General features: G+C 37.1%; 1 protein-coding gene across 1 annotated transcript in view; it reads right to left on the reverse strand.

Moving 5' to 3' along the window:
• Positions 1-1,106: 1,106 nt before the first annotated feature.
• Positions 1,107-26,294, reverse strand: part of ghrhrl (growth hormone releasing hormone receptor, like) — a 43,649-nt gene continuing 18,461 nt past the window's right edge. The window contains exons 10-13 of the mRNA XM_088644416.1: positions 24,795-24,886; positions 22,197-22,326; positions 8,449-8,490; positions 1,107-1,399 (exon numbers count right to left, since the gene is read on the reverse strand). Coding sequence (XP_088500542.1) covers positions 1,298-1,399; positions 8,449-8,490; positions 22,197-22,326; positions 24,795-24,886 — 366 coding nt within the window. The 3' untranslated portion in view covers positions 1,107-1,297. The remainder of the gene's footprint in view (positions 1,400-8,448; positions 8,491-22,196; positions 22,327-24,794; positions 24,887-26,294) is intronic.

Genomic DNA, 26,294 nt, shown 5'->3' on the forward strand with positions numbered 1-26,294 from the left:
CAATCTTGATTATGCTCAAGGAGAGTAAAAGAATTTAAAATGCCTTGAAACAGAAACTATTTATAATCCAAATGAAATAGTTGTTAAGCGCACCTTTGCTAAGAGTAGTGTTGCTTCGTAAATACCACACACAGCAAGCATCACTGAGCAAGCATTTTCTTGGCCCTTTCTTCAAACTGACTTTCACGAACATTTCTTTCCGGGCCCTATGCAGACGACACGATCCGGAATTGTGAAGATACACTGGGGGAAAAGTCATGCAGGAGAGAGTTTGGAGACAGGGGGGTGTGTCCAAGGTGAACAGGTGTCCTGGGGAAGTGAGTCCCGGGTGAACAAACAAAGTCCAAACGGAGAATCCAAAACAGAAGAGTTGAGTCCAAAGCCAGGAGATCCATCCAGGGAATAAAAGCAGTCAGACGCAGCTGGACCCCGGGCTCTCATGAAACGGGATTACATGAGGAACCAGGAGTGGAGTCTGCCTCTGGCTTTTAAGGGGGAACGAAATAGGGAACAGGTGCAGGTAATGGGAGAAACAAGGAAGGGTTGGAGCGCCCTTAAGAGGAGGGGTTAGCGATTGTGACACTGACTGCAGTAAAGTTATCTGACCAGGGTAAATTTAGCTTAAATTTAAATATTCCCTCATTTCTTTTATTTTTGGGAAATTCAATTGCATCTTAATGAAATTACTTGAAAATGTCAAACTGTTTGCATTTTGTGAATTTTTCCCAACCTTCAATTTATCATTTAAATTCATATTTATTTTGGGGAAATGATATTTCAGTTGTACTGTAAGTAGCTTTGCCAGGAAAACACTAGTATTTTGAAGATTCTGATTTGTGAACACTTTCCACTTGAAAATGTTATTGGAACATTTATCCTCTACTGTAATTGCACTTTTAGAAATGTTACCTTTTTGTGTATGCACAATTACACATGGGCAAGACTACAAAGGCAAATGACGTGTATATAATGATATAAAGCAAAATACCTCAAACTCAAAACAGGTTACAATTATACAACCTGTTCAATCTTTTATTTCTGAAACTATTTTCTCTTGTTATTTAAATAAGGATCAAGTAAAATGTAATACTTTTGAAAGATATTCTGTGTTCAACACCCTTTAAAACAGAGCACACATGATGTTCAAAGCAAGTATTTACAGCTATTTGTGATTTATTTTATTTTTAAATATTTCTTGGATATAGTACTAATATACTGTACATGTAATACTCAGGGATAGGGAGAGACTATTCTACAGTCAATAACTTTATACCTTTAATGCTAAATGCTTAGATGATTAAAATGGAGTATCCATTTGACTTCCTTTCACCACAGCTGGTATGTCCCCGTAGCTATTTTCATACCATCTTGTCCAGTTTCGTTGGATTTCTGTTTGCACCTGAAGATACATTTGAAAACATAAACATTTCTTGTTTGTTACAATGCACACAAATACAGTATAAAATATAATATAAACTGGGAGAAGAAAAAACAATGGAACGTGAGAAAATAACATACTGTTGATCCTCAGATCACTTTCAGAACCAATTATTAATCTGAATTATAACAAATATAAATGCTTAGGGAATGTTTAGTTGTGAGGAGCAAGATGTTGTAAATGTTATTTCTAAATCAGTAACATATATGCAATACAAGCAAAATGCACAGATTGCACAGAAAGCAATGTTGCATGTGCATTGTGTAGAAATTATAAAATAGTTTTTGCCATTCACCAGAAAAATCCCACTAATGATGATGGTGAAGTGGATCCAAGATATTTCAATGGTAAATGTCAAATTGTTGCAAAAGTGGGTTTCAAGTGATTTCAATGTCTACACAGCACCCATATTTAATCTTTTAAACCAAGATTTGTCAACTGGTTGTATGACTTTCCTTTTCCTGGTTACTTACATTACACCATTGCAAATCATTACCACAATGTTTATCTTTAATACCTCTACAGACAGTTTCTCAGTTTCTGTGAAGTGAAAATATACTGTACAATAGCAAATGTTACTGTTTACAAACCCACAGACTCACACAACTATCTCCTTTAATGAGCTGTGTAGCTCATTTCACCCCAAACACACTAAAAACTCCCTCCCTTTTTCACAGTTCCTTCAGCTACGACGATTCTGCAGCGACGAACCCTCAAAATGTACTCTTTGTTCATCAACAGAGGATACCGTAGCAGTATTATCAACAGGGCCCTTGCCCAAGCCAAAAACATCCCTCGGACCACCAACTCGATCAGGAACTCCCGCCATAACAACCGCATTCCTTTAGTAATTCCCTACCACCCCAACACAGTTTCTATCCCCAGGACTATTAACGACAACTTTTCATCCTACAGGATGATCCCTCCATTGGGGCCATCTTTTCTGACCACCCCATCATCTTATATCACCGATCACCTAATCTGCATAAACTTCTTGTTCAGAGCTCCCTTGACCGCCCTCAGCAGCTTTCCTCATTGGGCACTTTCCCTTGCAACAGAGCTTGCTGTATCACCTGCAAGTACATATCTAACACCACACTTATTCAAGGCCCCTCAGGACAATTCTGGATCACTCAGATGACATCTTGTACCTCTAGCAACCTTATTTAGTGTATCTCTTGCAGTAAATGCCCAGCCATCTACATTAGGGAAACAGGAAGGAGATTCAGAGACCACTTCAGAGAACATGTTGGGACTGTGAAGATTAAAGATTTCTCCAAGCCTTTTGTTTCTGATTTCATCTCTGATGGCCATGATCTCAGAGGTCACTTAAACTACCTATATGAGTTTGGACTCCAGGAGAAAACCGGATCACTTAGCAAAAACCCAAGTAAACAGGGAGACGTAGTTCAGGTGGGTAGCTGCATCAACATGCATAGGCTGCAAAGGAACAAGTAAGATGTTTTTTCCATACTGAAAAGAGAAGAAAAAAAACAGCGTTTTAGCTGTGGGACTTTCTTCAGGTGTCACACCCGAAGAAGGCTCCATGGCTGAAACGTTGTGTTTTCTTTCTTCTCTTTTCAGAATGGAATAAATCTATTACTTGTTCCTTTGCAACATAGGGAGAATATACAAACTGCATGTAGATAGCACTTCAGGGCCAGAATTGAACCCAGGGCCTCAGCATTAACTTGAACTTGAACTTTATTGCCATATGTAACCGGTACTGGTACAATGGAATTCTTACTTACAGAAAGTCTCTCGATTGTAAAACAAGTGTAAAAAACAAAACAAAGTGCAAACAGTGCATCAAGACAATATACAAACAAACAGTAGACAATGTGCAAGTAAACATGTAGACAGTTTGAATGTAAACAATACAGACGTGTGAACAATGACTGGAGATGTGCAATAGATAAGAAATCATAAAGAGGTAGATGGTGATGGTGTAGGTGTGGTCCGACGGGGATGGCTAAATGTGTTCGCCAATCTCACTGCTTGTGGATAGAAGCTATTGAAGAATCTAGTGGTAAGTGTCTGTATGCTCTTATATCTCTTGCCTGAGGGCAGTGGGGTGAAGAGCTCATGCCCGGGGTGGTGACTGTCCTCTGTGATGGGCAGAATTCTACCACGGCAGCGGCCCTCATAGAGCTGTTTAATCTCGGTGAGACCGCAGCCGATGATCTTCTGGGCCATATTGACCATTCTCTGGAGTGCCTTTCTTTCTCGCGAAGAGGTGTTGCCATACCACACGGTGATCCCGTTGGTGAGGGTGCTCTCGATGGTGCAGCGGTAGAAGTTCACCAACATATGTATTGGCATCCCCCATCGCTTGAGGCACCTCAAGAAATAAAGGCGCTGCTGAGCCTTCTTCATTATAGAGTCAGTGTTCACAGTCCAGGTTAGATCTTTAGAGATGTGAATTCCCAAAAACCTAAAGCTGGTTTCCACTTCTGTTCCATCAATACTGAGTGGGCTGTGAGTGTTCGGCCTGTGTCTCCGAAAGTCTACTATTAGCTCTCGTTTTCTTTACGTTCAAGTCCAGATTATTGCTATGACACCACCTAAGCAGCTGTACGACTTCATCCCTGTAAGTGGACTCGTCATCATCACTGATCAGTCCTATTATAGTGGTGTCATCTGCAAACTTAATGATGCGGTTGTTGCTGTGTCTTGCTGTGCAGTCATGAGTGAACAGGGAGTACAACCTTGGACTCAGACAGCAGCCTTGTGGGGTTCCAGTGCTCAGGGTGAGTGGTGTTGATGTTTTATTGCCTATCCGCACCACCTGTGGTCTCTCGATAAGAAAGTCCAGCAGCCAGTTGCAGACAGAGTTGCACAGACCTAATCCCCTGAGCTTTGTCACCAGTTGACTGGGTATGATGGAATTAAATGCTGAACTGTAGTCCACAAACAGCATTCTCACATACGAGTTCTTAGTGTCCAGGTGTTCCAAGGCTGTATGCAGAGCCAGGGAGACAGCATCATCCACTGATCTGTTGTTCTGGTAGGCGAACTGCAAGGGGTGCAGGGACTCTGTGATGGAGGAGTTGATGTTTGACAACACCAGCTTCTCCAGGCATTTCATCACCACAGATGTTAATGCTACTGGGCGGTAATCATTCAGGCATGTCATTTTTGCCTTTTTGGGGGTTGGAACAATGGTGTTTTTTTTAAAGCAGGTGGGGACCATGGACTGTGACAGGGAGGAGTTAAAGATGTCCGTAAACACTGTGGCCAGCGGTGCTGCACATGTCATCAGGACGCGAGGTGGTATCCCATCAGGCCCTGCAGCCTTACCGATTTTCACCCTTTTCAGAGTCTTCTGCACGTCCTGCTCTGAGAGTTTCAGAACAAACTCGCCCTGCACACTTGGGGTACAAGTGTGCAGGGTTACAAGGCCACAATGGTATCCACTACTCCAATGTGCTGCTACTCTTGTAGACATAGTCTTTAAAAAGACCATTATTATAATCAGTATTGTTTGTACTGATATATAACATAAATAAATAATTAATGTTTTGAAAATTTGGGTAATTCCAATGTATTTCACTGTAGTTAACTCCATTTCCTTTCATTCCAGTTCACATTAGAGCTTGAGGAAAGCTCTAAGCATCATCAAAGACCCCACACATCCCAGCTACAGACTGTATGACCCTCTACCATCTGAAAAATGGTACCGGAGCATTCGGGCCTGGACTACCAGACTCAGAGACAGTTTTTACCCCCGCACTATCAAAGTATTAAACCCCCAGCCTCTCTCACTCTCACCTCACCTCTCACCTATGATCTGAACCTCACAGTGCCTTCTTTCTTACCAAAAGCTCACACATTGAAATCTACCTCTACCTTACATGTCAAAAAGCTCACTCCCCATTGATGCATGTTTTTGCACATCTGATGTTGTTTTTGCACATTACTTGTTACCTTTTTGTTGTTTTGCACGTTGCCTGTTGTTGTTTTGCACATTGCCTGCTGTTGTTTTTGCACACTGCCTGTTGTCTCTGTCTTTCTTTTATTATACAATTGTATTGTTGTTGTTTTTTTGTACTACGTATCGTCTGAGAGCTAGCTAAATAGCATTTCGTTATACCATATACCTGTATATGAGTACAATGACAATAAACTTGAACATGATTCCACTTCAGTATATTTAAGACTATTTCAATTCAAAATCCAAATCAAGAACTGAATTATATACATAAATATTATTAAAAATGTATTATTATATATGAAATGTATGCATAAAGGAAAACGGTTGTATGGTTATGCACTGTTGCATTGTTGCTTCGTAGCTCTGGGGCCTTTGGTTAACTTCTGGACCAGGGATGATATCTGCATGGTTTGTGTTGGTTTTCCTCCAGGTGATTTGATTTCCTCCCACAGTCCAGAAACATACTGTTAGGTTAATAATACCGTTAGATCTGGGAAAATTGGCCCAGGTGTAACTCTGTGTGTGTGTCTGTGTATGTGTTTGTCTGTCCTGTGACGGACTGGCATCCTGCTCATTGTGTATCTCACTTTGCAGCCATTGCTTATAGGGATAGGCTCTCCTGTGTTCCTGAATTGCAAGTAATGGTTCAAAGATTGGATGGACATATACAAAAATTAAAGACATTGAATATCTTGATGAGCATGAGCATAAAAACAATCATGTTAACCATCCAGACACTGCCTAGATGACTACAAAGTTAGCCAATGGTAACTTTAAAAGAGTTAAATAATTTAGTGGCTGAGATAGGAGAAAACATACATAAGTAAATAAATATAGTGGTCCCTACCTTAAGGATCCACACAGTTATCTGATTGGCCTCTGTGCGAAATAATAGTGCTGGTCACAATTTCAAAATTAATAAATCTATCTCAGGCACCTCAGCCAGGTAGTGAGGTACAAACAAAGCTTATTCTGTGAAGCCAACAGAGCTGTCAAAATAACTGTCAAATTATAAAATGTGTATAAAGTTGCTAAGTTATACCCAGAAGGACATAACAACATAAAGATCCTTAATGTCACCATTAAAGATGCCACTATGAGACCAACAACTATTTTAAATGTAAGTTAAGAGTTCAGTGGTTGAGGGAAAATGTCAATGTGATAATAATGATTAACAAAAATGGTGTACAAATCTTATATTATAAAGAAAGTTGGGTGGTTGGTGTTAATATTTAAGTTCTTTTTTTTATAATACTCATTATATTTCCTTAAATTTGTATGCTGCATATACAGTATAGTTCACCTAGGTATAAATGCTGCCAGTTCACATTTCACATATGGAAACTGCACATTTTAAAACCAATTATTGCAGTAAGACAAAATGTAAAAAATAACTTAAACAATTTTCTATTGATTGTTTCTGCAACCTTATCTTAGATTCAAAAATGTATTCTAAATGCATTTCTTTTGGGACAGTATAACTCCCATTGGAAAGAAATTGCAAGAGGTTTAGATCAGCTGAAAGTCAAACTGTTTCCTTTCCAAGGGATATTCAACAAGTTAAGAGATTAGTATTAAACATGAGTACTGAAGTTTGTCCCATCGACAAGTTTCTTGAAGAGATTAAGCACGATGTATGAGTGAATAAGTACAGGTTGTGCGGCAGGCATTTCACCGCAGATGTGTTCCAACGTGATCTGCAGAGTAGATATTCTAGAAAGTAAGTAGTCGACAAAGTCTAATTCAAATTAATTGCACTCATTCAAATCAGTTGTCGGGATAAAATATCTAAAAACATGGGGCCTTGTATGTATCGTATCATAAATTAATACCAAAATTCTCTTGGTCTAAAACATGCTTTTTTGCAACAGGAATAGATTGTTTTTTAAATAAGGTTAATTTTGAATAGGATCTGTATTGACATTTTCTCTGACGTTCACATGTTTAATGAAACCTGACAGTTCATAATATGAAATATATTTTCAATTCACAAACTGAACCAAAACCTGTGCTCAAAGCAGGTGCCATTTCTACCATTTGTGCTTATAAAAAGCGACCAATGAAAAGAGAACAGAATGAGAGGCTGATATCAGTATCTGATCGAAAAATAGACAAAAATCTATCTTCATGATTTACTTTAAGTGATGCTTTTCATCATAATTATGTTTAAGACCTAAGTTAAGATGTGCATTAAATATGGTGTTATGACTAAGTGCAATAAAAAAGAGATGTATTCATATACATTTAACATGCTGTACATGCTAGTTTACAATGTAACTGAGCCACTTCATGTCACTGGATGTTTTGTTGCCTTGATCTGAAACACAGACAATGCTGGTAATATGGTGCTAAGCATACAGTATGTAGCGATTTTACAGATTACCATGTACTTTGTACTTTGTGGTTTGAAATGAACTCATCAATAACCCCAAAAAAACAAAAATAGCATTGCAGTTCCCCTTGAATCTGATCTTTATGGATGATTTAGAACTCTCACTTTCTATCTTCCTCTAATTCTCTCTTTTCTCTCCCCTTTTTCGCCATTTATCTTTTTGTACCTATGTTTTTTATGCTGTGATCCTGGACTGTTGATGACACTCTTGATGATTTTCCAAGAATGTATTTAATTAAGGCAAACCAAGGTAAAATTGACAATTGCTTTTATTAGTGAATAATAAAACTAACATCTCGGCAAACACCTTCTTGTTTTGAAGTTCCCAAGAATTGGAAATGTTGACACTATGCTGACCATTTTTCTTTGGATTATTACACCTCAATAGCCACATCCCAATCAATAACTGTAACAATAATCTAAATAGTATTGTTGCACAATTTTTGTCTTGAGGGTGATTTACCTTGTGCATGGAAGGCAGACTGACAGCTATAACCTTATAAAAGAGAAGCTGGCAAATGAGCCACAATATCAAAAATAGCAATATCAAATAACAAACATATAGGTCTAGATTACAATATGGAAATAGATAAAACCAATAATCTCTGAAGAATCACACATTTTACAAAAAATGCATGTATGTTTTTTTATTTCACATACAGTATGAAAAATTAAATTACTTACTTCTTGGTTAAGAAAGCAGTAGAGAACAGCTACTAAAAGCCCCTAAAAAAGAAGTAATGTTTTAAAAAATATTTTGTTACATCTTAGAAACAGTAAAGAACAATATCACACAGAAAATGTCATGTTTTTAATATATAAAATTCTGCTTGGCTATTATGTATCTTCAACTGTTTTTTTATCATTTTATTTACTTTTGTTAAAATAACCTAATACAACACACAAAAATAATTTCCATTCCCAGAATGTTTTTTTTTTCAATTACTGTATATAAAAGAGGGATAATGTGTGAATTCCATTAACAACAGTAGATGGCACTAGTGGAAAGGTGTGGGTCAATAAACAATACACATTGTGTAGTACTGTATATTGGATCTGAATATTGCAATTGTCTGTCCAAAATACATTTAGATTGTCTCTGATCCTGCTGATTATCCATACACTTGGTGAACATTTCCTACCCCTTTATACATTATTTTTAATTGTAGTATACAGTATCTGTTTAATACAACATCTTGACTTGACATTGTCTGTAGGATTGATTTGAAGTTGTCCAGAACTAAAGAGATCACTTTTAGCTCAAAACACATCAAATCAAACCAAACCAAAGAAGGCTCCAAGGCAGAAACATTGTGTTTTCTCTCTTCCTTTTTTCAGCATGGAATAAACCTAATACTAATCCTTTGTAGCCTACGCATGCTGACGCAGCTACCCACCTGAACTAATAAATGTATAAGGCGTAATCTTAAATGCAATCACAACCACCTCAGCCTTCATTAAAATGTCAAAATAAGACCATCCCAAACCACAAAGGATATTAGAACAAGTACTGTAACATAAAAAAACTTAATAAAAACAGAAGTCCACAAAGCTACCATAGATCAATCTTAACTAACTTAACTGAAGCACAAAATGCAAGTGAAATAGCCAAAATATTATCCTGCTCAAAAGTCAGGGTAATCTGAATTTCACACTATCAAATTTTATCAAATCAAATTACAAATTTAAAACTAATTGGAATTAAAAACAATAAAGAACATGGCTTCTATTTAAAATAATTTTAACATTTTCCAGCATTTTCTTTAAAAAAAATGAGAGTCTGATACTCTAACACCTGGATGAAAAGTCTATTCCAGATACCCAGAATTCTATGTATCACAAAGCTTTTCCTTTTTTCAATCTTAAATATTTTTTCAACAGCCTGATTTCAGTTTCTGCTTAGGGTTAGGCCTAACAATAAATCTGTTCCAATCCTAAGACTCAGCAGACTTTAGAGATAAGAGCAAAATTCTTCTCAAACGACATTACTTGTCATGATGTGATAAAAGTACTTGAGGGGAAAGGTTTGGGAGCTTTGTTTGCTGGTGTTTTTGCATAAAATGGATTTTTTTCTCCATGTTGCATCTATTTTCTACTCCAACTGAGGTTCTCCTGCACTGCAGCGCATACAGAATGGCTAGTCACACTCAGCAAAGACTGAACGATGCAATGTTTAGACATGCAGTCAGAGTTGACACATAAGATTATGTGGAAATGCTGAATAAGCTGAACTGCACCTGGAACAAAGCACAAAAAACATAGGGACAATGCACCATGATCTGGTCATTGGCATACAATTAGCTCCTTGAGTTTCCCTCACTCATAAATGTCTGCCCTGAGATCACCTGGACATAACTGCCCCTTATTCAAGTCCTGAAGTTCTGGATAGAAAGGGATACAATATATACGCTTAGGTAAGAGGAGGCTGGGAGATAAAAGAAAAGAGAGAAGAAAGAGGAGAGAGCTTGGAGAGGATGGCTAAGGTACTGTTTTCCCCTCTCACCTGCCGTGTATTTGTTGTGAGAGCAGGTTAGGGAGTGTATAATAAGACAGTTCATGTACGTAGCTGCGACAGCATTCGTAGGCTGCAAAGGAACAAGCAAAGGTTTATTCCATGCTGAAAAGAGAAGAAAGGAAACACAATGAAGAAGGCTCCACAGCCAAAACATTGTGTTTTCTTTCTTCTCTTTTCAGCATGGAATAAACCTTTACTTGTCCCTGTATAATAAGACACATTGTTTGGAACAGTCTGGACCAAAGGGGATGCTAGAGACAATCAAAGATTTATGGGGAGTTATGTTCCACTTCTTAATGTGTTAAAATGAGATATACAGAATTTGGATGTTGATTAAAGAAGTTGTTAGTTTTTATAAACTTTATAACATTCCTTCATCTGTCACACTACTACAACTACAACTGTAGCAATTCCATTCATTACATAGAACAATAAATAATCCTAAAACAATTTTTGTTTTCTAGATCCCACCCTACCTCTTCACTTAAAGTTTTTCTGTCAGATATCTGCCCTTCTAATTGAAAAAATAATTAACAATTCTCTTTACATGGGTGTGGTCCCCAATAAAGACTGCATCCATCATTCCAATACTTAAAAAACTGTCTTCAATTCTGATATAATGAAGAACTACAGACCAATTTCTAATTTAACATTTCTATCTAATGTTTAAGAACATGTAGCTGTACATCAAATAGAGGCTCAGATCGATAGCTAATGATTTGTTTGAACTACAGTATTCCAGTCCAGTTTTCACTGGAATCATAGCATTGAGACTCTTGTCAGTGTTGTGAATGATTTACTTATTGAGTCTGAGTCGGGGGCTATGGTGTAAGTATTCTTACAATCCTTGATTTTAGTGTGGCTTTGATACAGTAAATCATTCAGTATTGCTCAAATGCTTGTAAACACTCGGTCTATCATGGGTACTTTTAACTGATTGGAAGGCAGCATTTTGTTTCCCTTCGTCCTCATAAATACCCCAAGGCCCCAGTCAATAATGGTGTATTGGTGCAGGGTTAATTCTTGGGATCATTGCTTTACATGATTCTTCTACAGTAAGTCAGATAATATACAAATATGGTCTTGTTTAATTGAAGACCATATTGAAGACCATCAGATAATATACAAATATGGTCTTGTTTAATTGAAGACCATATTGAAGACCATCCAAACCCAGCGAAGCCTTTTTAGATGAGTTTGCTGATTTACTCTCATTTTTATGCCTTAAATTTAAAAGGATCCTTATTCAGGGGGACTTTAATATGCACATTGACTCAAGGTCATCCAGTCTGGCTAAAAATGTCCTTTCTCTATTGGGATGCTTTGATCTTACTCAGTTTGTTTGTACCCCTACAAATAACAAAGGACACACACTAGATTTAATCATGGCAAATTACTCGTTTGTCTCCCACTGCTCTTCCCTTGACCTAGGCCTCTCTGACCACTTAGATATTCTCTTCAATCTGGAATTACCTATTTCTAACACTCATGCTCTTTAAATTTCTGCAACTGGCGATCAATTGATCAGCTAAGGTTTGCAAATTCTGTTCTATCCTCCTAATCTTGTTTCTCTTCCTCTGACCCTCTAGAGCAGTGGTTTTCAAACTGTGGTACGCGTACCGGCAGTGGTACGTGGAGTGCCGCCAGGTGGTACGCCAAATGACCCTGGAACTGTGTCGTGTGCGCTGAAAAATCGGGACGGGTTTTCATATTTTGTATTTTAATACGTGTCGAATATGCAGCCTACGTACTACGATACAGTGCGCGCTAATACTTCAGTGGACACAAGAGATACTCTGTAATTCTATACCACTCTATAGGAATGCGTGCTACGGATGCAAGTGACCAATTGTATTTTAAAAAAGCTACTGTATCTCCAGCAAATAGGGAGAAAGGAGAATGTGTGTGATTTTGGAACAATGCCAACGTTGTAAACACAGGAATGCATAGAAATACGTGCTACGAACGCAGGTTCTTGTGAGCACACGAAAGCGTGATAACAGAAAAATATTTAAGAACTGTTCTAATTTGAGAAAAATACACCGAGCGTCTCTGTGTTTCGCTCCCATGCGCATGAAATAAAAACTTTAAATAAATACGGAAATAAAAACGGAAACGCGTAAAAATGTAAGCTTGCGGATTGCTTAAGCAGGTAAGCTACACTATTTTTGAAGAACCTTATTTACTGTTGGCAAAAGAGCTGACACGTATTATGTGTAGAGCAAAGGCTGCTAAACAGCTCAACCTGCTGCCCCCCTCCCCCTGAAAGACACAGTCATTCATACAATTATTGAAATGAAGGATTATATCAAAAGTACACTGATAGAGCGCGTTAAGATGAGCAGATGTTTTTCACTGCAATTAGATGAGTCTGTGGTCGATTTGGCCAATTTGCTCATTTACATTAGATACGAGTTTGAGGGCATATCCCATGAAGACTTTCTGTTCTGTAAGACGCTACCAACAGGAACTACAGGAGAGCACATATTTCAGCTTCTGAATGAATTTATCGAAGAGAATGGCCTCGACTGGATAAAATGCGTCTGAGTTTGTACAGACGGTGCTAGAGCAATGACAAGCCGACATAACGGTGTAGTTGCATGAGTTAGATAGGTTGGTCCAGAAATTAATGTAAGCATTACAACATCCAACGCGAGACCTTTGCCGTCAAGAAAATGCCTGACGATTTAATATCTGTTAGACTCTGTTGTGAATTGTATCAAGGCTCGAAAAATTAATTCACATAATGTTTAATTTGCTCAACTAAACAGGCTCACCCCTCTCACTGAAATGGTGCTTTTTTATTAATTGTTGTTAATGTTTTTTTTCTGTAAAACACTTTGAGAAGCCACCTTTAAAGGCGCTATATCAAATAAAGTTTATTATTATTATATTTATTGTATGTATGTGTGAGTGTGTGTGCATGCGCGCTCATGTTGGTCATTGAGAATTTCTGAGGTTCCTATGAGATGATGACTTGTAGGTGGTACTTGGATGCTTTGGTTGGATTAGGGGTGGTACTTGGTCCAAAAAGTTTGAGAACCACTGCTCTAGAGAACAATATACAGTTACTTGATAGTGCTCTTTTATCTACCCTTGACACCTTTGCTCCTCTAAAAACTCAAACCATTTCCTTCCCTCACCCTGCCCCCTGGTACACCGACTATCTGTGATCTATGAAGGCAGTCTCCTGCAAACTTGAGCGCAGGTGGCGTCTTTCTGGCCTAAATGTACCTGATCAGGTTTGGAGAGATTACTTGTCTGAATATAAGGTTACAAGACAGTGTGCTATATCCACCTACTTCTCTCACATCATTGAAAATTACCATAACAACCCCAGACATTTTTTCTCCACCATCAACATTTTGCTAAAGCCAAACTACCCCACCACATTACCTGCCTCATCGTAACTTTGCAACACATTCTTAGATTTCTTTAGCTCCAAGATCGACATCCACCATCACATTCTCTCCACTATGCATATAATTTCCATGCGCATATCACATTCCTCCTTATCCAACTTTTCTGGTTCCCTTCTCGCCAACATCTCTTTTCTTGACTCTGCATCTCCCAATAAACTAGTTACAGTTGCAGCATTCAAAGTGCGTGGCACAGACACGTACCGGAGGTAATTGGCTACTGCCTTGTGCATTGTGACACGCGATGACGCAAAATACCGCGGTACGTGATTGGTTGACCAACAGGGGCACTCGTGGTGCATTGATCGGTCGTAGAAAGATTTTAATGTCTTTAATGTGCCCGTTTTAGTATTGAATATTTATATGGAATTTTACCACTGAAGGGAAATCTTAGTAGCTGAGCATAAAAAGAATAGGAGCATACTGTAACGCGTGTGAAAGCCATAAACGATATTAATTTTGGAACATAAACATACAGTATATGGCTGGTCTCGGTACTTTAAAGAAAAAATACACACCAGTATTCCATTTCTCCCTAAACATTTTAAGCATCAAAGTCTTTAACTAACGTGATACTGGAGTCAACAAGCATACTTTTAGAATTTGATTAAAAGGGAATATAATATGGAATCGCGTATCTAAAGAAATTAATAACGATATAATTATATTCATGTACCACAACACAAGCCGGAATCCAGCCGGAGCCATGACTTTTTTTTAACAAACATTTCTTTGAAAAAATAAAACGTTTCCCTGGGTCAGAGATTAAATAAAACTTCACTCGCACCAAACAAATTTATATTTCAAAATATCACAACATGATCGAATTTAAGTCATTTTAATAACAATAAATAGTCACCTATGTGTTACAATATAAACATTTATATTGATTTAAATAGCGTTTTGATTTATATTGCAAACGCGTGTATAAATATATGTGTTTTTTGATTCACAATCAGACAAATGCAACATAAATTGATATCTTTGTCTTCTAAGTATCTTAATAAACTTTCAGCATTGCTTTCTCCCCGTTTAGATTTAATTTTCTTGGGATCTTGGGATCAAACGTGGAAAGACAAGATTGTAATCGTTTTTATTTTTTAAATACATTTTAGAAAAGTGTAATCTATACTAAAAAGCTGTACACCACCTGCTATAAAGATACATATTGTAATACTTTCGGGCTCAGGTAGGACCGACACAAGAACTCAGACTTGCGGAGTTAAAGCAAGTTAAAGCCTTGATTTTATATATCACCTTTAAAAGTGGCATCTCAAAGCAATACAGTAGATGTAAAAACAGTTAAAAGGACCACAGATTACAAAGTACTGTAAATACCCAACACTGATTGTACCCATCTGTCATGCTAATAAAGCACCTTGAATTGAATTGAATTGAGAGAGAGATGGGGGGGACTGCGAGCGAGAGAGCACAGCCAGGACAGACAGGCAAATAAGATACACTCCACAGACATTCACAACAGCGACATATCATAAAACGTTTGCAGATATTGTTCAATTATTTCTTGTTTTTCAGGAAGTTAAAAAAAACATTTGAATTACTTATCCAGTCTCTCGTAATAAAAATATTTTTCAAGCAATGCAACTAATGTCGGGCAACGTGTTTTTTTTTTATCCAACATTGACAGCCACATCTTAAATCTTGTCAGTCAGCTCTTTTTTCTCTATTAGAATTGTGGCGATTCAAACAACTTGGGATAACAAGTGGTCTCAAAGTCACCGAGCTCACAGAGCTTCAGCAACACATGACAATTTCCTTAGTCCTTCCTTAGTCTTCCTGAAATTGTCAGATTATGAGTGAATAAAAGCATTTTATTAAAAACACGTTTGCATTTGTTTGGGGAGGTTTCGATTCACATTATCTGGCAAGCCTTGTTTTGTCAAAGGACAGCACACTCTCTCTCGCTTGCCCTAAACAGACAATACACAGGGGGGAGGGCAAGCGAGAGAGGGGGGGGGGGTGATATGTGAATATTATAATGTGAATTCCAAGAAGTCAGGCACCTGTGAATTTGCAGTATTCCCAGAAAGAGCCGCATCCCATCCACTGTTCCTCCAGAAAGCTTATGCAGAAGTGAAGGAATTAAATATGGAATTAATATGGAATTTAATATGGAATTAAACCGGTTTCACAGGTATTTTCAAAGTAGAAGGGGGCGAGATTTCCAGCAAAAGACACCTCCCCCCCTCCTCCAAAACCCAGTAAGTACAGTACTTACTAGTTAAGAAAGCTAGGTGTTAGCATAAATTATTAGCAATCAATATTAAATTTAGCACTGTGATAAATTGTGCCAATAATAAATTCTATTCTACTCTGAGAATGTAGGGGGAGGAAGAATGCCTGTGGTCTTTTCACTTACTGCAATATTATGGACACTCAATTGACTTAAAAAAAAAACTTTTTTTTGACAGCTGGTACAGCACCCCACCGCGCCCACACACCAGCATTATATTCTCATGTACGGGAAGAATATGTTCATTGTCTTCCAATGAAAGAAGGGTTTCTTTCGCCATAGTCGGGTTGACATTAGAAGCTGGCCATGCCCGGACTGTTACACCAATGCATTAGCATGTTAAAGCGATTTCATTGAGGAGCCTAGCTTTCTTAACTAGTAAGTACTGTACTTACTGGATTTTGGAGGGGGGGAGGTGTCTTTCGCTGGAAATCTCGCCCCCTTCTACTTTGAAAATACCTGTGAAACCAGTTTAATTCATCACAGCCAGCACTCCCGCAGAGAGAGGGGTTGTACTTGCAGTGCATCGGTATAGATGTCAGAGCCGAGTCAAGTCTAGCCATGTGTGAGTCTAGTCTCACAGAGCTTCAACAGCAGATGACAACTTCAATTAAGAATGAATAAAAGCATTTCATTAATAACGCGTTTGCGTTTGTCTGGGTGCTGACAAAGTAAAAAACAATTACTTTTTGACAATGAAGAACTGTGTGTGTGTCTCTCTCTCTGCTGGCGTTTGTAATCGTTTTTATTTTTAAATACATTTTAGCAAAGTAATGTACCATAAAAGTATTGTGAGACATATTTGGGTTAACATGTTCAGTGTTCAGTGTGTGGTAATTTGTTTGGTGCGAGTGAAGTTTTATTTAATCTCTGACCCCGGGAAAAGTGTGGTGTGGACGGCTGAGGAGAGAATGCAGGCTTGCGCTGTGTCCATTATTCTTTTTGTCTTCTTCTGGCTTGGTCGGATAGTTTTTGTTTTGTTTTATCAATAAAGTTTGATAATCAGCCAGTGAAAGCTCTGTTGTCCTTCACATGAATGCCTGAATCATTGTACCGAACCCAGAATTTTACAGTATTTTTTCTTTAAAATACCAATAACAGCAACATACAGTTTACATAATATGTTGATGTTCCAAAATTAATATCGTTTATGACCTTTATGACCTTTGTTATGCTCTTCGTTAATGTCTAAGCCGGAACACATCATTATATATCATTTTGTATTTCTTTTTAAAAAATCGTTTGCCCAGCCTAACAGTATTGTTGTTATTGTTTTTATCCTGTAAAGCGCTTTGAGGAGCCACCTTTAAGGCGCCATAAACAATAAAGTTCATTATTATTACTATTGTTAATTTGCTGAACAGAGAGGTGAACATTATTACCCAGAAGACAAAGATAGCAGTTTACGTGGCATTGTGCATTGTGCTGCTGTAATACAGTTTTAAATAATTAAAAGTCTAAACAGTATCAGCTTTATTTATGGGTTTTAAATAAAGGCGATTTAAACCCGATTTAAATCAATATAAATGTTTATATTGTAACGCATACTGTAGGTGACTATTCATTGTTATTAAAATAACTTAAATTCGTTCATGTTGTGATATTTAGAAATATACATTTGTTTGGTGCGAGTGAAGTTTTATTTAATCTCTGACCCAGGGAAAAGTTTTATTTTTTCAAAGAAATGTTTGTTAAAAAAACAAAGTCATGGCTTCGGCTGGATTCAAACACCCAACGTATGATGTGGGAGTCAGGAACCTAACTCACAGTGCAACCGGCAAGGTCACATGAGCAGTGTTGAAAAAGCCATACAAACATTATCAACAGACATCGTACAGTGTGTACTATTCTTGTGTTGCGGTACATGAATATAATTATATTGTTATTAATTTCTTTACATACGCGATTCCATATTATATTCCCTTTTAATCAAATTCTAAAAGTATGCTTGTTGACTCTGGTATCACATTAGTTAAAGACTTCGATGCTTAAAATGTTTAGGGAGAAATGGAATACTGGTGTGTATGTTTTCATTAAAGTACCAAGACCAGCCATATACTGTATGTTTATGTTCCAAAATTAATATTGTTTATGGCCTTCACACGCGTTATGTATGCTCCTATTCTTTTTATGCTCAGCTACTAAGATTTCTCTTCAGTGGTAAAATTCCATATAAATCTTCAATACTTAAACGGGCACAGTAAAGACATTAAATATACATATACATACTGTATACAGTTCAGTTTGCATACAGTAATATGTTTATGTTCCTAAATCAATCTCTTTTATGAGCATGTGAAAGGCATGGTGAATCGGAGATTCTCAAAAATTACTGTACTTTGCATGATTGGAAACAAATGCGTGATTGCGAAATGCTGTAGTGTTACTTTTACAAACACGGTCAAAGAAAAAAAGAGTGTGGACCAGGGCAATACTTTGAGTTTACAGCTTGTCCAAGGTCATTCATTATTAATACTATTAGTAATATCTTCGTTAAAGACTTTGATGGCGACAGCTCAAACATGAGAGGTTGAGCTTTATTAGCTCCACCTTGCAGAAATTCTGGATACTATTAATTTACTTGCGGTACTATACGAGAATTTACGGTAACTCGCAGTAGACTGCGTAAAGCGCACCGCAAAATAATGCGGTATCGCCTGCTTGTTTTGAATGGCTGCATCTGTACACACATGAAACCCATCACATTTTAGATCCCATTCCCACCACTTTATTTCAGTCCTGTTTCTCTTCTCTCTGTCCCGTTGTCTTCAATATTATAAATAAATCCATGAGCACTGGCAAATCTACCAATGGTCCTCAAAGCTGCTGCCATTACCCCAGTGCCAAAAAAACCTAACATGGCATTGGAGAATCTATACAGTTTTTGTCCAATCTCCAACTTACCCTTTCTTGCAGAAATTCTAGAATGTGCTATCACATTCAGTTACTCTACATAACCACCTCATAGCAAATAACCTTTTCAAACCACTCCAATCTGGCTTCTGTCAACTTCACAGCACAGTAACTACCCTGGTCAAAGTCACTAACGATCTTCTAATAGCTTCTGATTCTGGTTCTCTTTCTATACTCATCCTTCTTGATCTCAGTGCTGCTTTTGACACTGTTGACAATGACATCTTACTTTCTCGTCTTGAGACTGTGTTTGGAGTTTCTGACACTGCTCTCAAATGGTTCAAGTTTTACCTCACTGATCGCTGTCATTCTTTCTCTCCTAATGGGTATAGGTCTGAAATTGGTCTTGTTAAGTCTGATGTTTCTCAGGGCTCAATACTGGCCCCCTTGCTTTTCAGCATTTACATGTTTCCACTTGGTCAGCTTTTAAGATCACATGGCCTCAGCTATCATTTCTACACTGATGATACTCAAATATACATCCATACCAAACTTCACAATGATGTGGCTGTCTCTGTTCTATCTAATTGCATCTCTGACATAAAAACTTGGATAACTCAAATTGTCCTTCATCTTCATGACTTCATAAGTCATGCTTATCAGCACTCCCCATCAACTTTGTAAAGCCAATCCTGTAACCCTATTTGTAGATGGTTCGGTGTTTGAACTTTCATCTAAATTGAAAAACCTTGGGGTGATATTCGATTCTAGCTTAACATTCGACCCACATGTGCAGCATATTGTCAAAATATCTTTTTTTCACCTCAGAAATATCGCTAGACTATGCCCTATGTTATCACTAACTGTGGCAAAAAGCTGATCAACACATTTGTGTTCTCCTGAATTGACTACTGTAATGCTCTACTCGCTGGGGTATCTAAATCTACATTTAATAAACTCCAATATGTCCAAAATTCGGCAGCCAGAATCCTGACCAGATCTAGTGGAAGTGATCACATTACTCCTATCTTGGAGTCCTTGCACCGGCATCCTACTAAATTCCATGTGGACTTCAAAATCCTCATGGTCACCTATAAGGCTCTGCATGGCTTGGCACCTCAGTACCTGTCTGAACTATAATCCCCCTACTCTCCACCTTGCCACCTTCACTCTTCTAATTCTGGTCTCCTAACTGTCCCCCAAGCCTGTCTACATTCTATGGGTGACAAGGCCTTCTCCTGCTATGCCCGCAAGCTCTGGAACTCTCTCCCCAAGGATATTTGAAAAGCACCTTCTCTAAATTCCTTCAGATCCAGACTCAAAACCTTCTTCTTTAGAAGAGCCTTTAATTAACTGGTTCCATTCTTTACCCCTCTCCTCCTAATATACTTAGTACCACCATCCATGGTCTCCTCTGTGTATTGTAATTGTTCTTTATCTTGTTTATTCTTTTATATTTATTGTTGTTATCATTCTGTAAAGCGCTTTGAGAAGCCACCTTTAAAGGCGCTATATAAAATGAAGTTTATTATTATTAGAATTGTTATGCAGATGATACTCAAATATACGTTAAAACCCCTTCCCCTCTGATCTTCCGCCTCCCTCAAGTATCTCTTCTCTGTGTGACATTAAGCTCTGGTTGACATTAATTTCCCTGAAGATAAAACAGAAATTTTACTGGTTGGCAGCAAATGTCAGCTGGAAAAGCTAAAGATCTTTACGGTAATTATGTACAGTATGGCATTCATGCGTCAGCCATAGTCAGAAATGTAGACGTCACACTCGATCCTCTCCTGTCTTTTGAACCCTACATGAAAAGTTTGATTCAGCCCTCTTTTTACCTTATAAAAATTGTCCACCTTAGGAACTTCTATCAATCTCTGATCCTGAATGTTTGATTCACACATTTACAATATAACATCAAGGCTTTATTTCTGTAACTCTTTAATCTGTCGGCTCCCTACCATTCTTCTCAGCAAGTTGCAGTATGTCCAGAACTCTGCAACTGAACTATTTACTCACACCAGACCCTTGCAGCATATCACTCCTACGCCTAAGTCTCTACATTGGCTGTGTATAAAGTCACGTATTCAATACAATATCTTGTTACTGAATTTTAAGGATTTAAATAATGTGGCTTCATCATACAGCCCTGAAGTCCTCTGTGTCTGGTCCTTGCTAACTGTACTCAGACTTGGTAGCCATGCTTTTTCTGTCGCTGCTCCTTTGTGATAGAATACATTTTGAAAGAAAATTGAAAGACAAATACTTTGACTCTCTTCACATCTAAATTTAAAACATGTTTTTACCAGGGGCTATGATTTCGAGTTTGGAAGTCAGAAGGAAGAAGAAGGAGGAGGAGGAGGAGATGAAGAAGAAGAAGAAGGACGAGGAGATGTAGAAGAAGAAGAAGAAGAAGAAGGAGGAGATGAATAATAAGAAGAAGGAGAACAAGAAGACTTTTATTCTATGAAACCAAAGGGAATCTAACTATACCCATATTTTTAAGTCGAAATCAACCAGAATCTTCAATTTCACTGGATAAAACACTTTACCCACCTGTAACATTAACCCTTAATTAAAATTAAATTTTCATTAAAATCAAAAGACATCTGGGACTGATATCACCCTGCCCTAAGTTCACATACAGTAAACTGAAAACTCACACAGATAAAATTAATCTGAAACACACAAAACCCCTCCAAAACAGATCAAAATGTTGAGTTCACATTATAATATTTTGCATTATTAGCCTACCTCTTAAATAATATAGGCAGGCGTATCAGGTTTTATAAAAAAAAACATTTTTTCTTTTTTATAAAAAAATATACATTTATCTTCGTAAACGTGCATTTGTACACTTAAAATTCCATTAAAATATAGAAATTTCAAAGTATTCAGTGAAATAGTTCAGAAATGTAAAAGATAAGTAGTAAACACATAAATTATTGTTGAAAATAATTTCATTTATTGTTGCTTTTCTTTAGATTTACACATACATAGCCTACAGTATATTTGTATTTTGTTTCTACACAGTGTGTGGTCCATATATTTTGAGAGTAAATTTCAATATCAACATATTTTTTCAATGCATGTGTAAAACGATTTAATACTGTAAAGAACTTCAGCACCAGCATTAATAAATGCCGTTCAGTAACTTAGTAGTCAGCAGTTTATCTGCTGAATTGCCCATTAACAGTTCATTAAAACATTAACCTAATTTGAATGATTTAGATTACATATAATCTAATATTGTAAGATTCTGATTAAATTTGTGAAGCACATTGCTTCCACTTCAGTTTCATCTGTGGATTATGTAAGGGATTTGCTGATTGACATCAGTTGATACGATTACAGCTAACTAAAAATATGTTATGAAAATTATATTTACCTGAAAGGATCCTAAGCATAATTCTATGTAGAGCCGCACACCAACATTCATATAGTCAGGAAAGAAGTTAAAAACCATGTAATGTGTCCCAAAGAGTGGAATTAAAAGAAGAGTGGATTTTGACAGCCGTCTGTAGGTATGGAAGAAAATATATTGAAAGATATATAAATGTTAAAAAAGACATTCTGAGTCTTGAGTTAAGTTATGCAGCCATATCACCCTGCAACTCACAACTGGCAACCCACTGAAGCTAAGCAGGTGTGAGCCTGGTCAGTACCTGGATGGGTGACCTCCTGGGAAAAACTAAGGTTGCTGCTGGAAGAGGTGTTAGTGGGGCCAGCGGGGGGCGCTCACCCTGCGGTCCATGTGGGTCCTAATGCCCCAGTATAGTGACGGGGACACTATACTGTAAAACAGGCGCCGTCCTTCGGATGAGACGTAAAACCGAGGTCCTGACTCTCTGTGGTCATTAAAAATCCCAGGGCGCTTCTCGAAAAGAGTAGGGGTGTAACCCCGGTGTCCTGGCCAAATTTCCAATTGGCCCTTACTAATCATGGCCTCCTAATAATCCCCCTCTATGAATTGGCTACATTACTCTGCTCTCCTCCCCACTGATAGCTGATGTGTGGTGAGCGTTCTGGCGCACTATGGCTGCCGTCGCATCATCCAGGTGGATGCTGCACATTGGTGGTGGTGGAGGGGAGTCCCCATTACCTGTAAAGCGCTTTGAGTGGAGTGTCCAGAAAAAGCGCTATATAAGTGTAAGCAATTATTATTATTATTATTATTATGAAGAAGTGTTCTTCCTTCACATTTATCTTTAACTTCTTTCAGTAAAAATAAAAACCTTTGAACAAACTTTAAATACTATAGCGAAACTATAATAGATTTAACTTAAAATGACTTCTGATAAAATCTCATAATTGTATAGTTTTACTAAAGTTTATCTTAAGTGTGAACTTAAACTGCAAATACCTGCATGTTAGAAAGGTGAAGAAAAGTTTTTATTTTTGTTTGTTCTTCTTTTGTATAATCTTTTGATTACTTAAATTCTAGCTGTAATGTGAAGCTAGATTGTGTAAATAATTGTCTTTCTTTTTAACTAATATTTGCTATATAAATTTGCCAAAATTGTCCCACTCAAGCAAGAATGTACAGTGTACTTTTGTATTATACTATAGTTTTCTATAGCTTGATTTTGTGTAACTCTAGATACTGTAACTCTTTATATTGAATGGATGAAAGATGATGCTCTTACAATGCTGTTGGAGCATTCTCAATTTTTCTTTTGCATATGGAAAATATGTTGAAATATATTTTAGTTTTATTTTATTTTATGCAAACATTAATGTGTAAATGATTAATGATAATTGGTGTAAGTTATTTTGATGCCATCTTTTTGGTTTGTTGTGGGTGTAATGCCAATGCTTCGTAACAGTTCATGTATGCATATATACATATATATTCATACTTATGTTTTCATATTTGTTCCACAATATGTCATGTACAACCATCAGGTGTTGTCTGGTTTTCTAGTGGTTATGTTCTAATTACACACTTCTCTTTAAATGCTTTAAGTGATCTTAACTATGAAATAGGCAAGGAAAGCTTGATGGTCAAAGAACTTAAAAAAGTACACTAACAAGAGGAGACCATTTGACCCTTCTAACTTATCTTGTTCAATTTCACTGCAACACCACCTCTGTGTTCTCTGTGTGGCTTATTTAAAGCTCTCTGGCTTCGGTCTAATGTGCTACTTGTCTCTCTGCTCCAGTTGCTGCTGTTTTAGAGCCCTGGATCTGATCTTGCCAAGTCTAAGCTGCCTGGTGCAATTTTCCACCTGTCATCAACGTCTTCATAACAATGCTTCCCTCTCTCGCTCATGCTACAGTTCTGCTCTCTGCAAAGGCACAGGAAGCAGCGCAAGCCATGTTCAGCTAATGCCATTTATGTTCTAGCTTTTCATAGGACCAAGCTGTCCAGGAGCTCGGAAGTCAACAGAAAGTTCTGCTGCTCCACTTACAGCAACAGATCCAGGAGCAACCACAGACATTCCCTATTTTTCCTCTGTAACTGGCTGCTCCTGCTCTGCCTGCTCTGTCAGAGTAAGACAGACTATCCATTTGTGTCATACCTGCTCATTTCCAAGGAAGAGTTTGATTCCCTAGAATAGGTAAGTCAATGACTATGTTAAGCAGGCCCCCTCTTGAGTGTCCTTTCAGCTGGGACTCAATGGCATCCTAGTTCTAAAGAGTAAAAACGGTCACTTTTCCAATTTCCTTACATTTAGAAGGGGCTTCTTTGAGTGGTGAGTGTTTGTACAGTATGTACTGTATGTGTTGTACTGTACATCACATTATAACATTTTATATTTGTTTTGAACAAACAAAATTGTTGATTTAAGAGTTACTGTAACTTTGAGAATCTTTGAGTTAACTTTGAGAAAGCATTTGAGAAAATATGTGTACATTTCATAATCGCTTTATATTAAAATCTGTATACTATAATTCATTGACATTATAAATGTGATTACTTACAAAAGGCCATATGAAACAGGGCAATTTATGCCAAAAATTATAAAAACAAAGCATGCCTTACCTGTACTGTGATGAATTATTAAACTGAATTAGGCGGGGATTCAGTTTCTGAATCAAAATTCTTAGAATATTAATGAAGAGGATAAAATTAACCTGCAAAAAATTAGAAAATGAAAGATTATTTAAAGCTTCACTTTAATACTTAATAGAATTACACAAAATGTATTTTAGAGACAGGTTCAGAAGTGAACAGATTAAAACCTGTAATTGAAAAGTATTGGAATTTGCCCATCTTGTATACAATGCTGAAAGTTTATTAAAATATTTTTATGTTTTATAATCACTCACTGTTCCATCCAATTACAAATGAAATACCAGTTTCTTCCTTCTTGTATGTATGCTCATCCAATCATCCCCTTTAATTACAATTATGAACCTTTCCCCATTGCATTTCTACACATATAATTGTGTGACATTGAGAAATATTGATATCATATTCGTTTTATTTTCCATAAAAAGTTTCCGAATGCCAATGCAATGATTCTCCAATGTACAAAGCTATGTCTTTCTTACAGACATTCAAATTTATAGCATCCATTTTAAATTTGGTTTTGTGTTAAAAATATTTTATATATATAAGTGTATTAGATATAGTAGCACAAATAGACAGAAAAAATATTTGCAAAATAATCTATAGATTTTGTGAAACATTATAAATAAAACTAATTCAAAACTAAAAATAAAACGTTTTATATTTATTGGAAGTGTATTTAAGATTATTATAATATCTATACCATGGGTTTCCCACATTATATGAAATAAAACATGAAAAAACACTACAATACTACAAATTTAATATTCCTTTGATAACGCCATAAGAGTTACCTGAGAATTCTAATGATATTGCAACATGCAGTTCTAATAGTTTAGATTTAATCCATTGCCTCGACTTCCCCACTAGTATTGCAGTGCTATAAGACTTTTGCTAATCCACAATTCCTCCAGCACAACTCCCAGTAGGTTTTATGCCACAAACCACAAATACACACAAAAGTGTTCAGACTGTGCATTCAAGTTTTGGTTCAAATATTTACATTAAAATACATATACATTTGAAATTCAATACAATGGGACACCATTGGAAGTGGGGTAGAATATTCACAAGGAATTTGGAAAAATTAAATGAGTACGTATTACTGTATCTTGTTATGTGACTACTTTTGGGTGAAGTTGTGCAACCTTTTCACTTGAGGTACAGAACATCTAAAGACTAGATTTCTGGGGGTAAGGCAGACACAAAATTTATGATATTAAAAGTGGAGCAATATGTGCTCCACCGTTCTACACTTTCCCACACTTCCTCAATCTCCACTCCTTCTCTTGATATTCAGTGTTCCCTATACAATATCAAGTCATTTCCCAAGATCATCTCTTATCTTTCACGCCAGACACACCCTGTATTCAGACATACTGTATGGTACGGTAAATTAAGGTCAGAAAAATTGTTTTAAGTTACTTACTCAGCTAATTATTTCCACAGCATGCTTTTTCAAAAGAAGCA

The sequence above is a fragment of the Lepisosteus platostomus genome, chromosome 8, assembly GCF_059453375.1.
Source record: "Lepisosteus platostomus isolate fLepPlt1 chromosome 8, fLepPlt1.hap1, whole genome shotgun sequence".
Classification (NCBI taxonomy): Eukaryota; Metazoa; Chordata; class Actinopteri; order Semionotiformes; family Lepisosteidae; genus Lepisosteus; species Lepisosteus platostomus.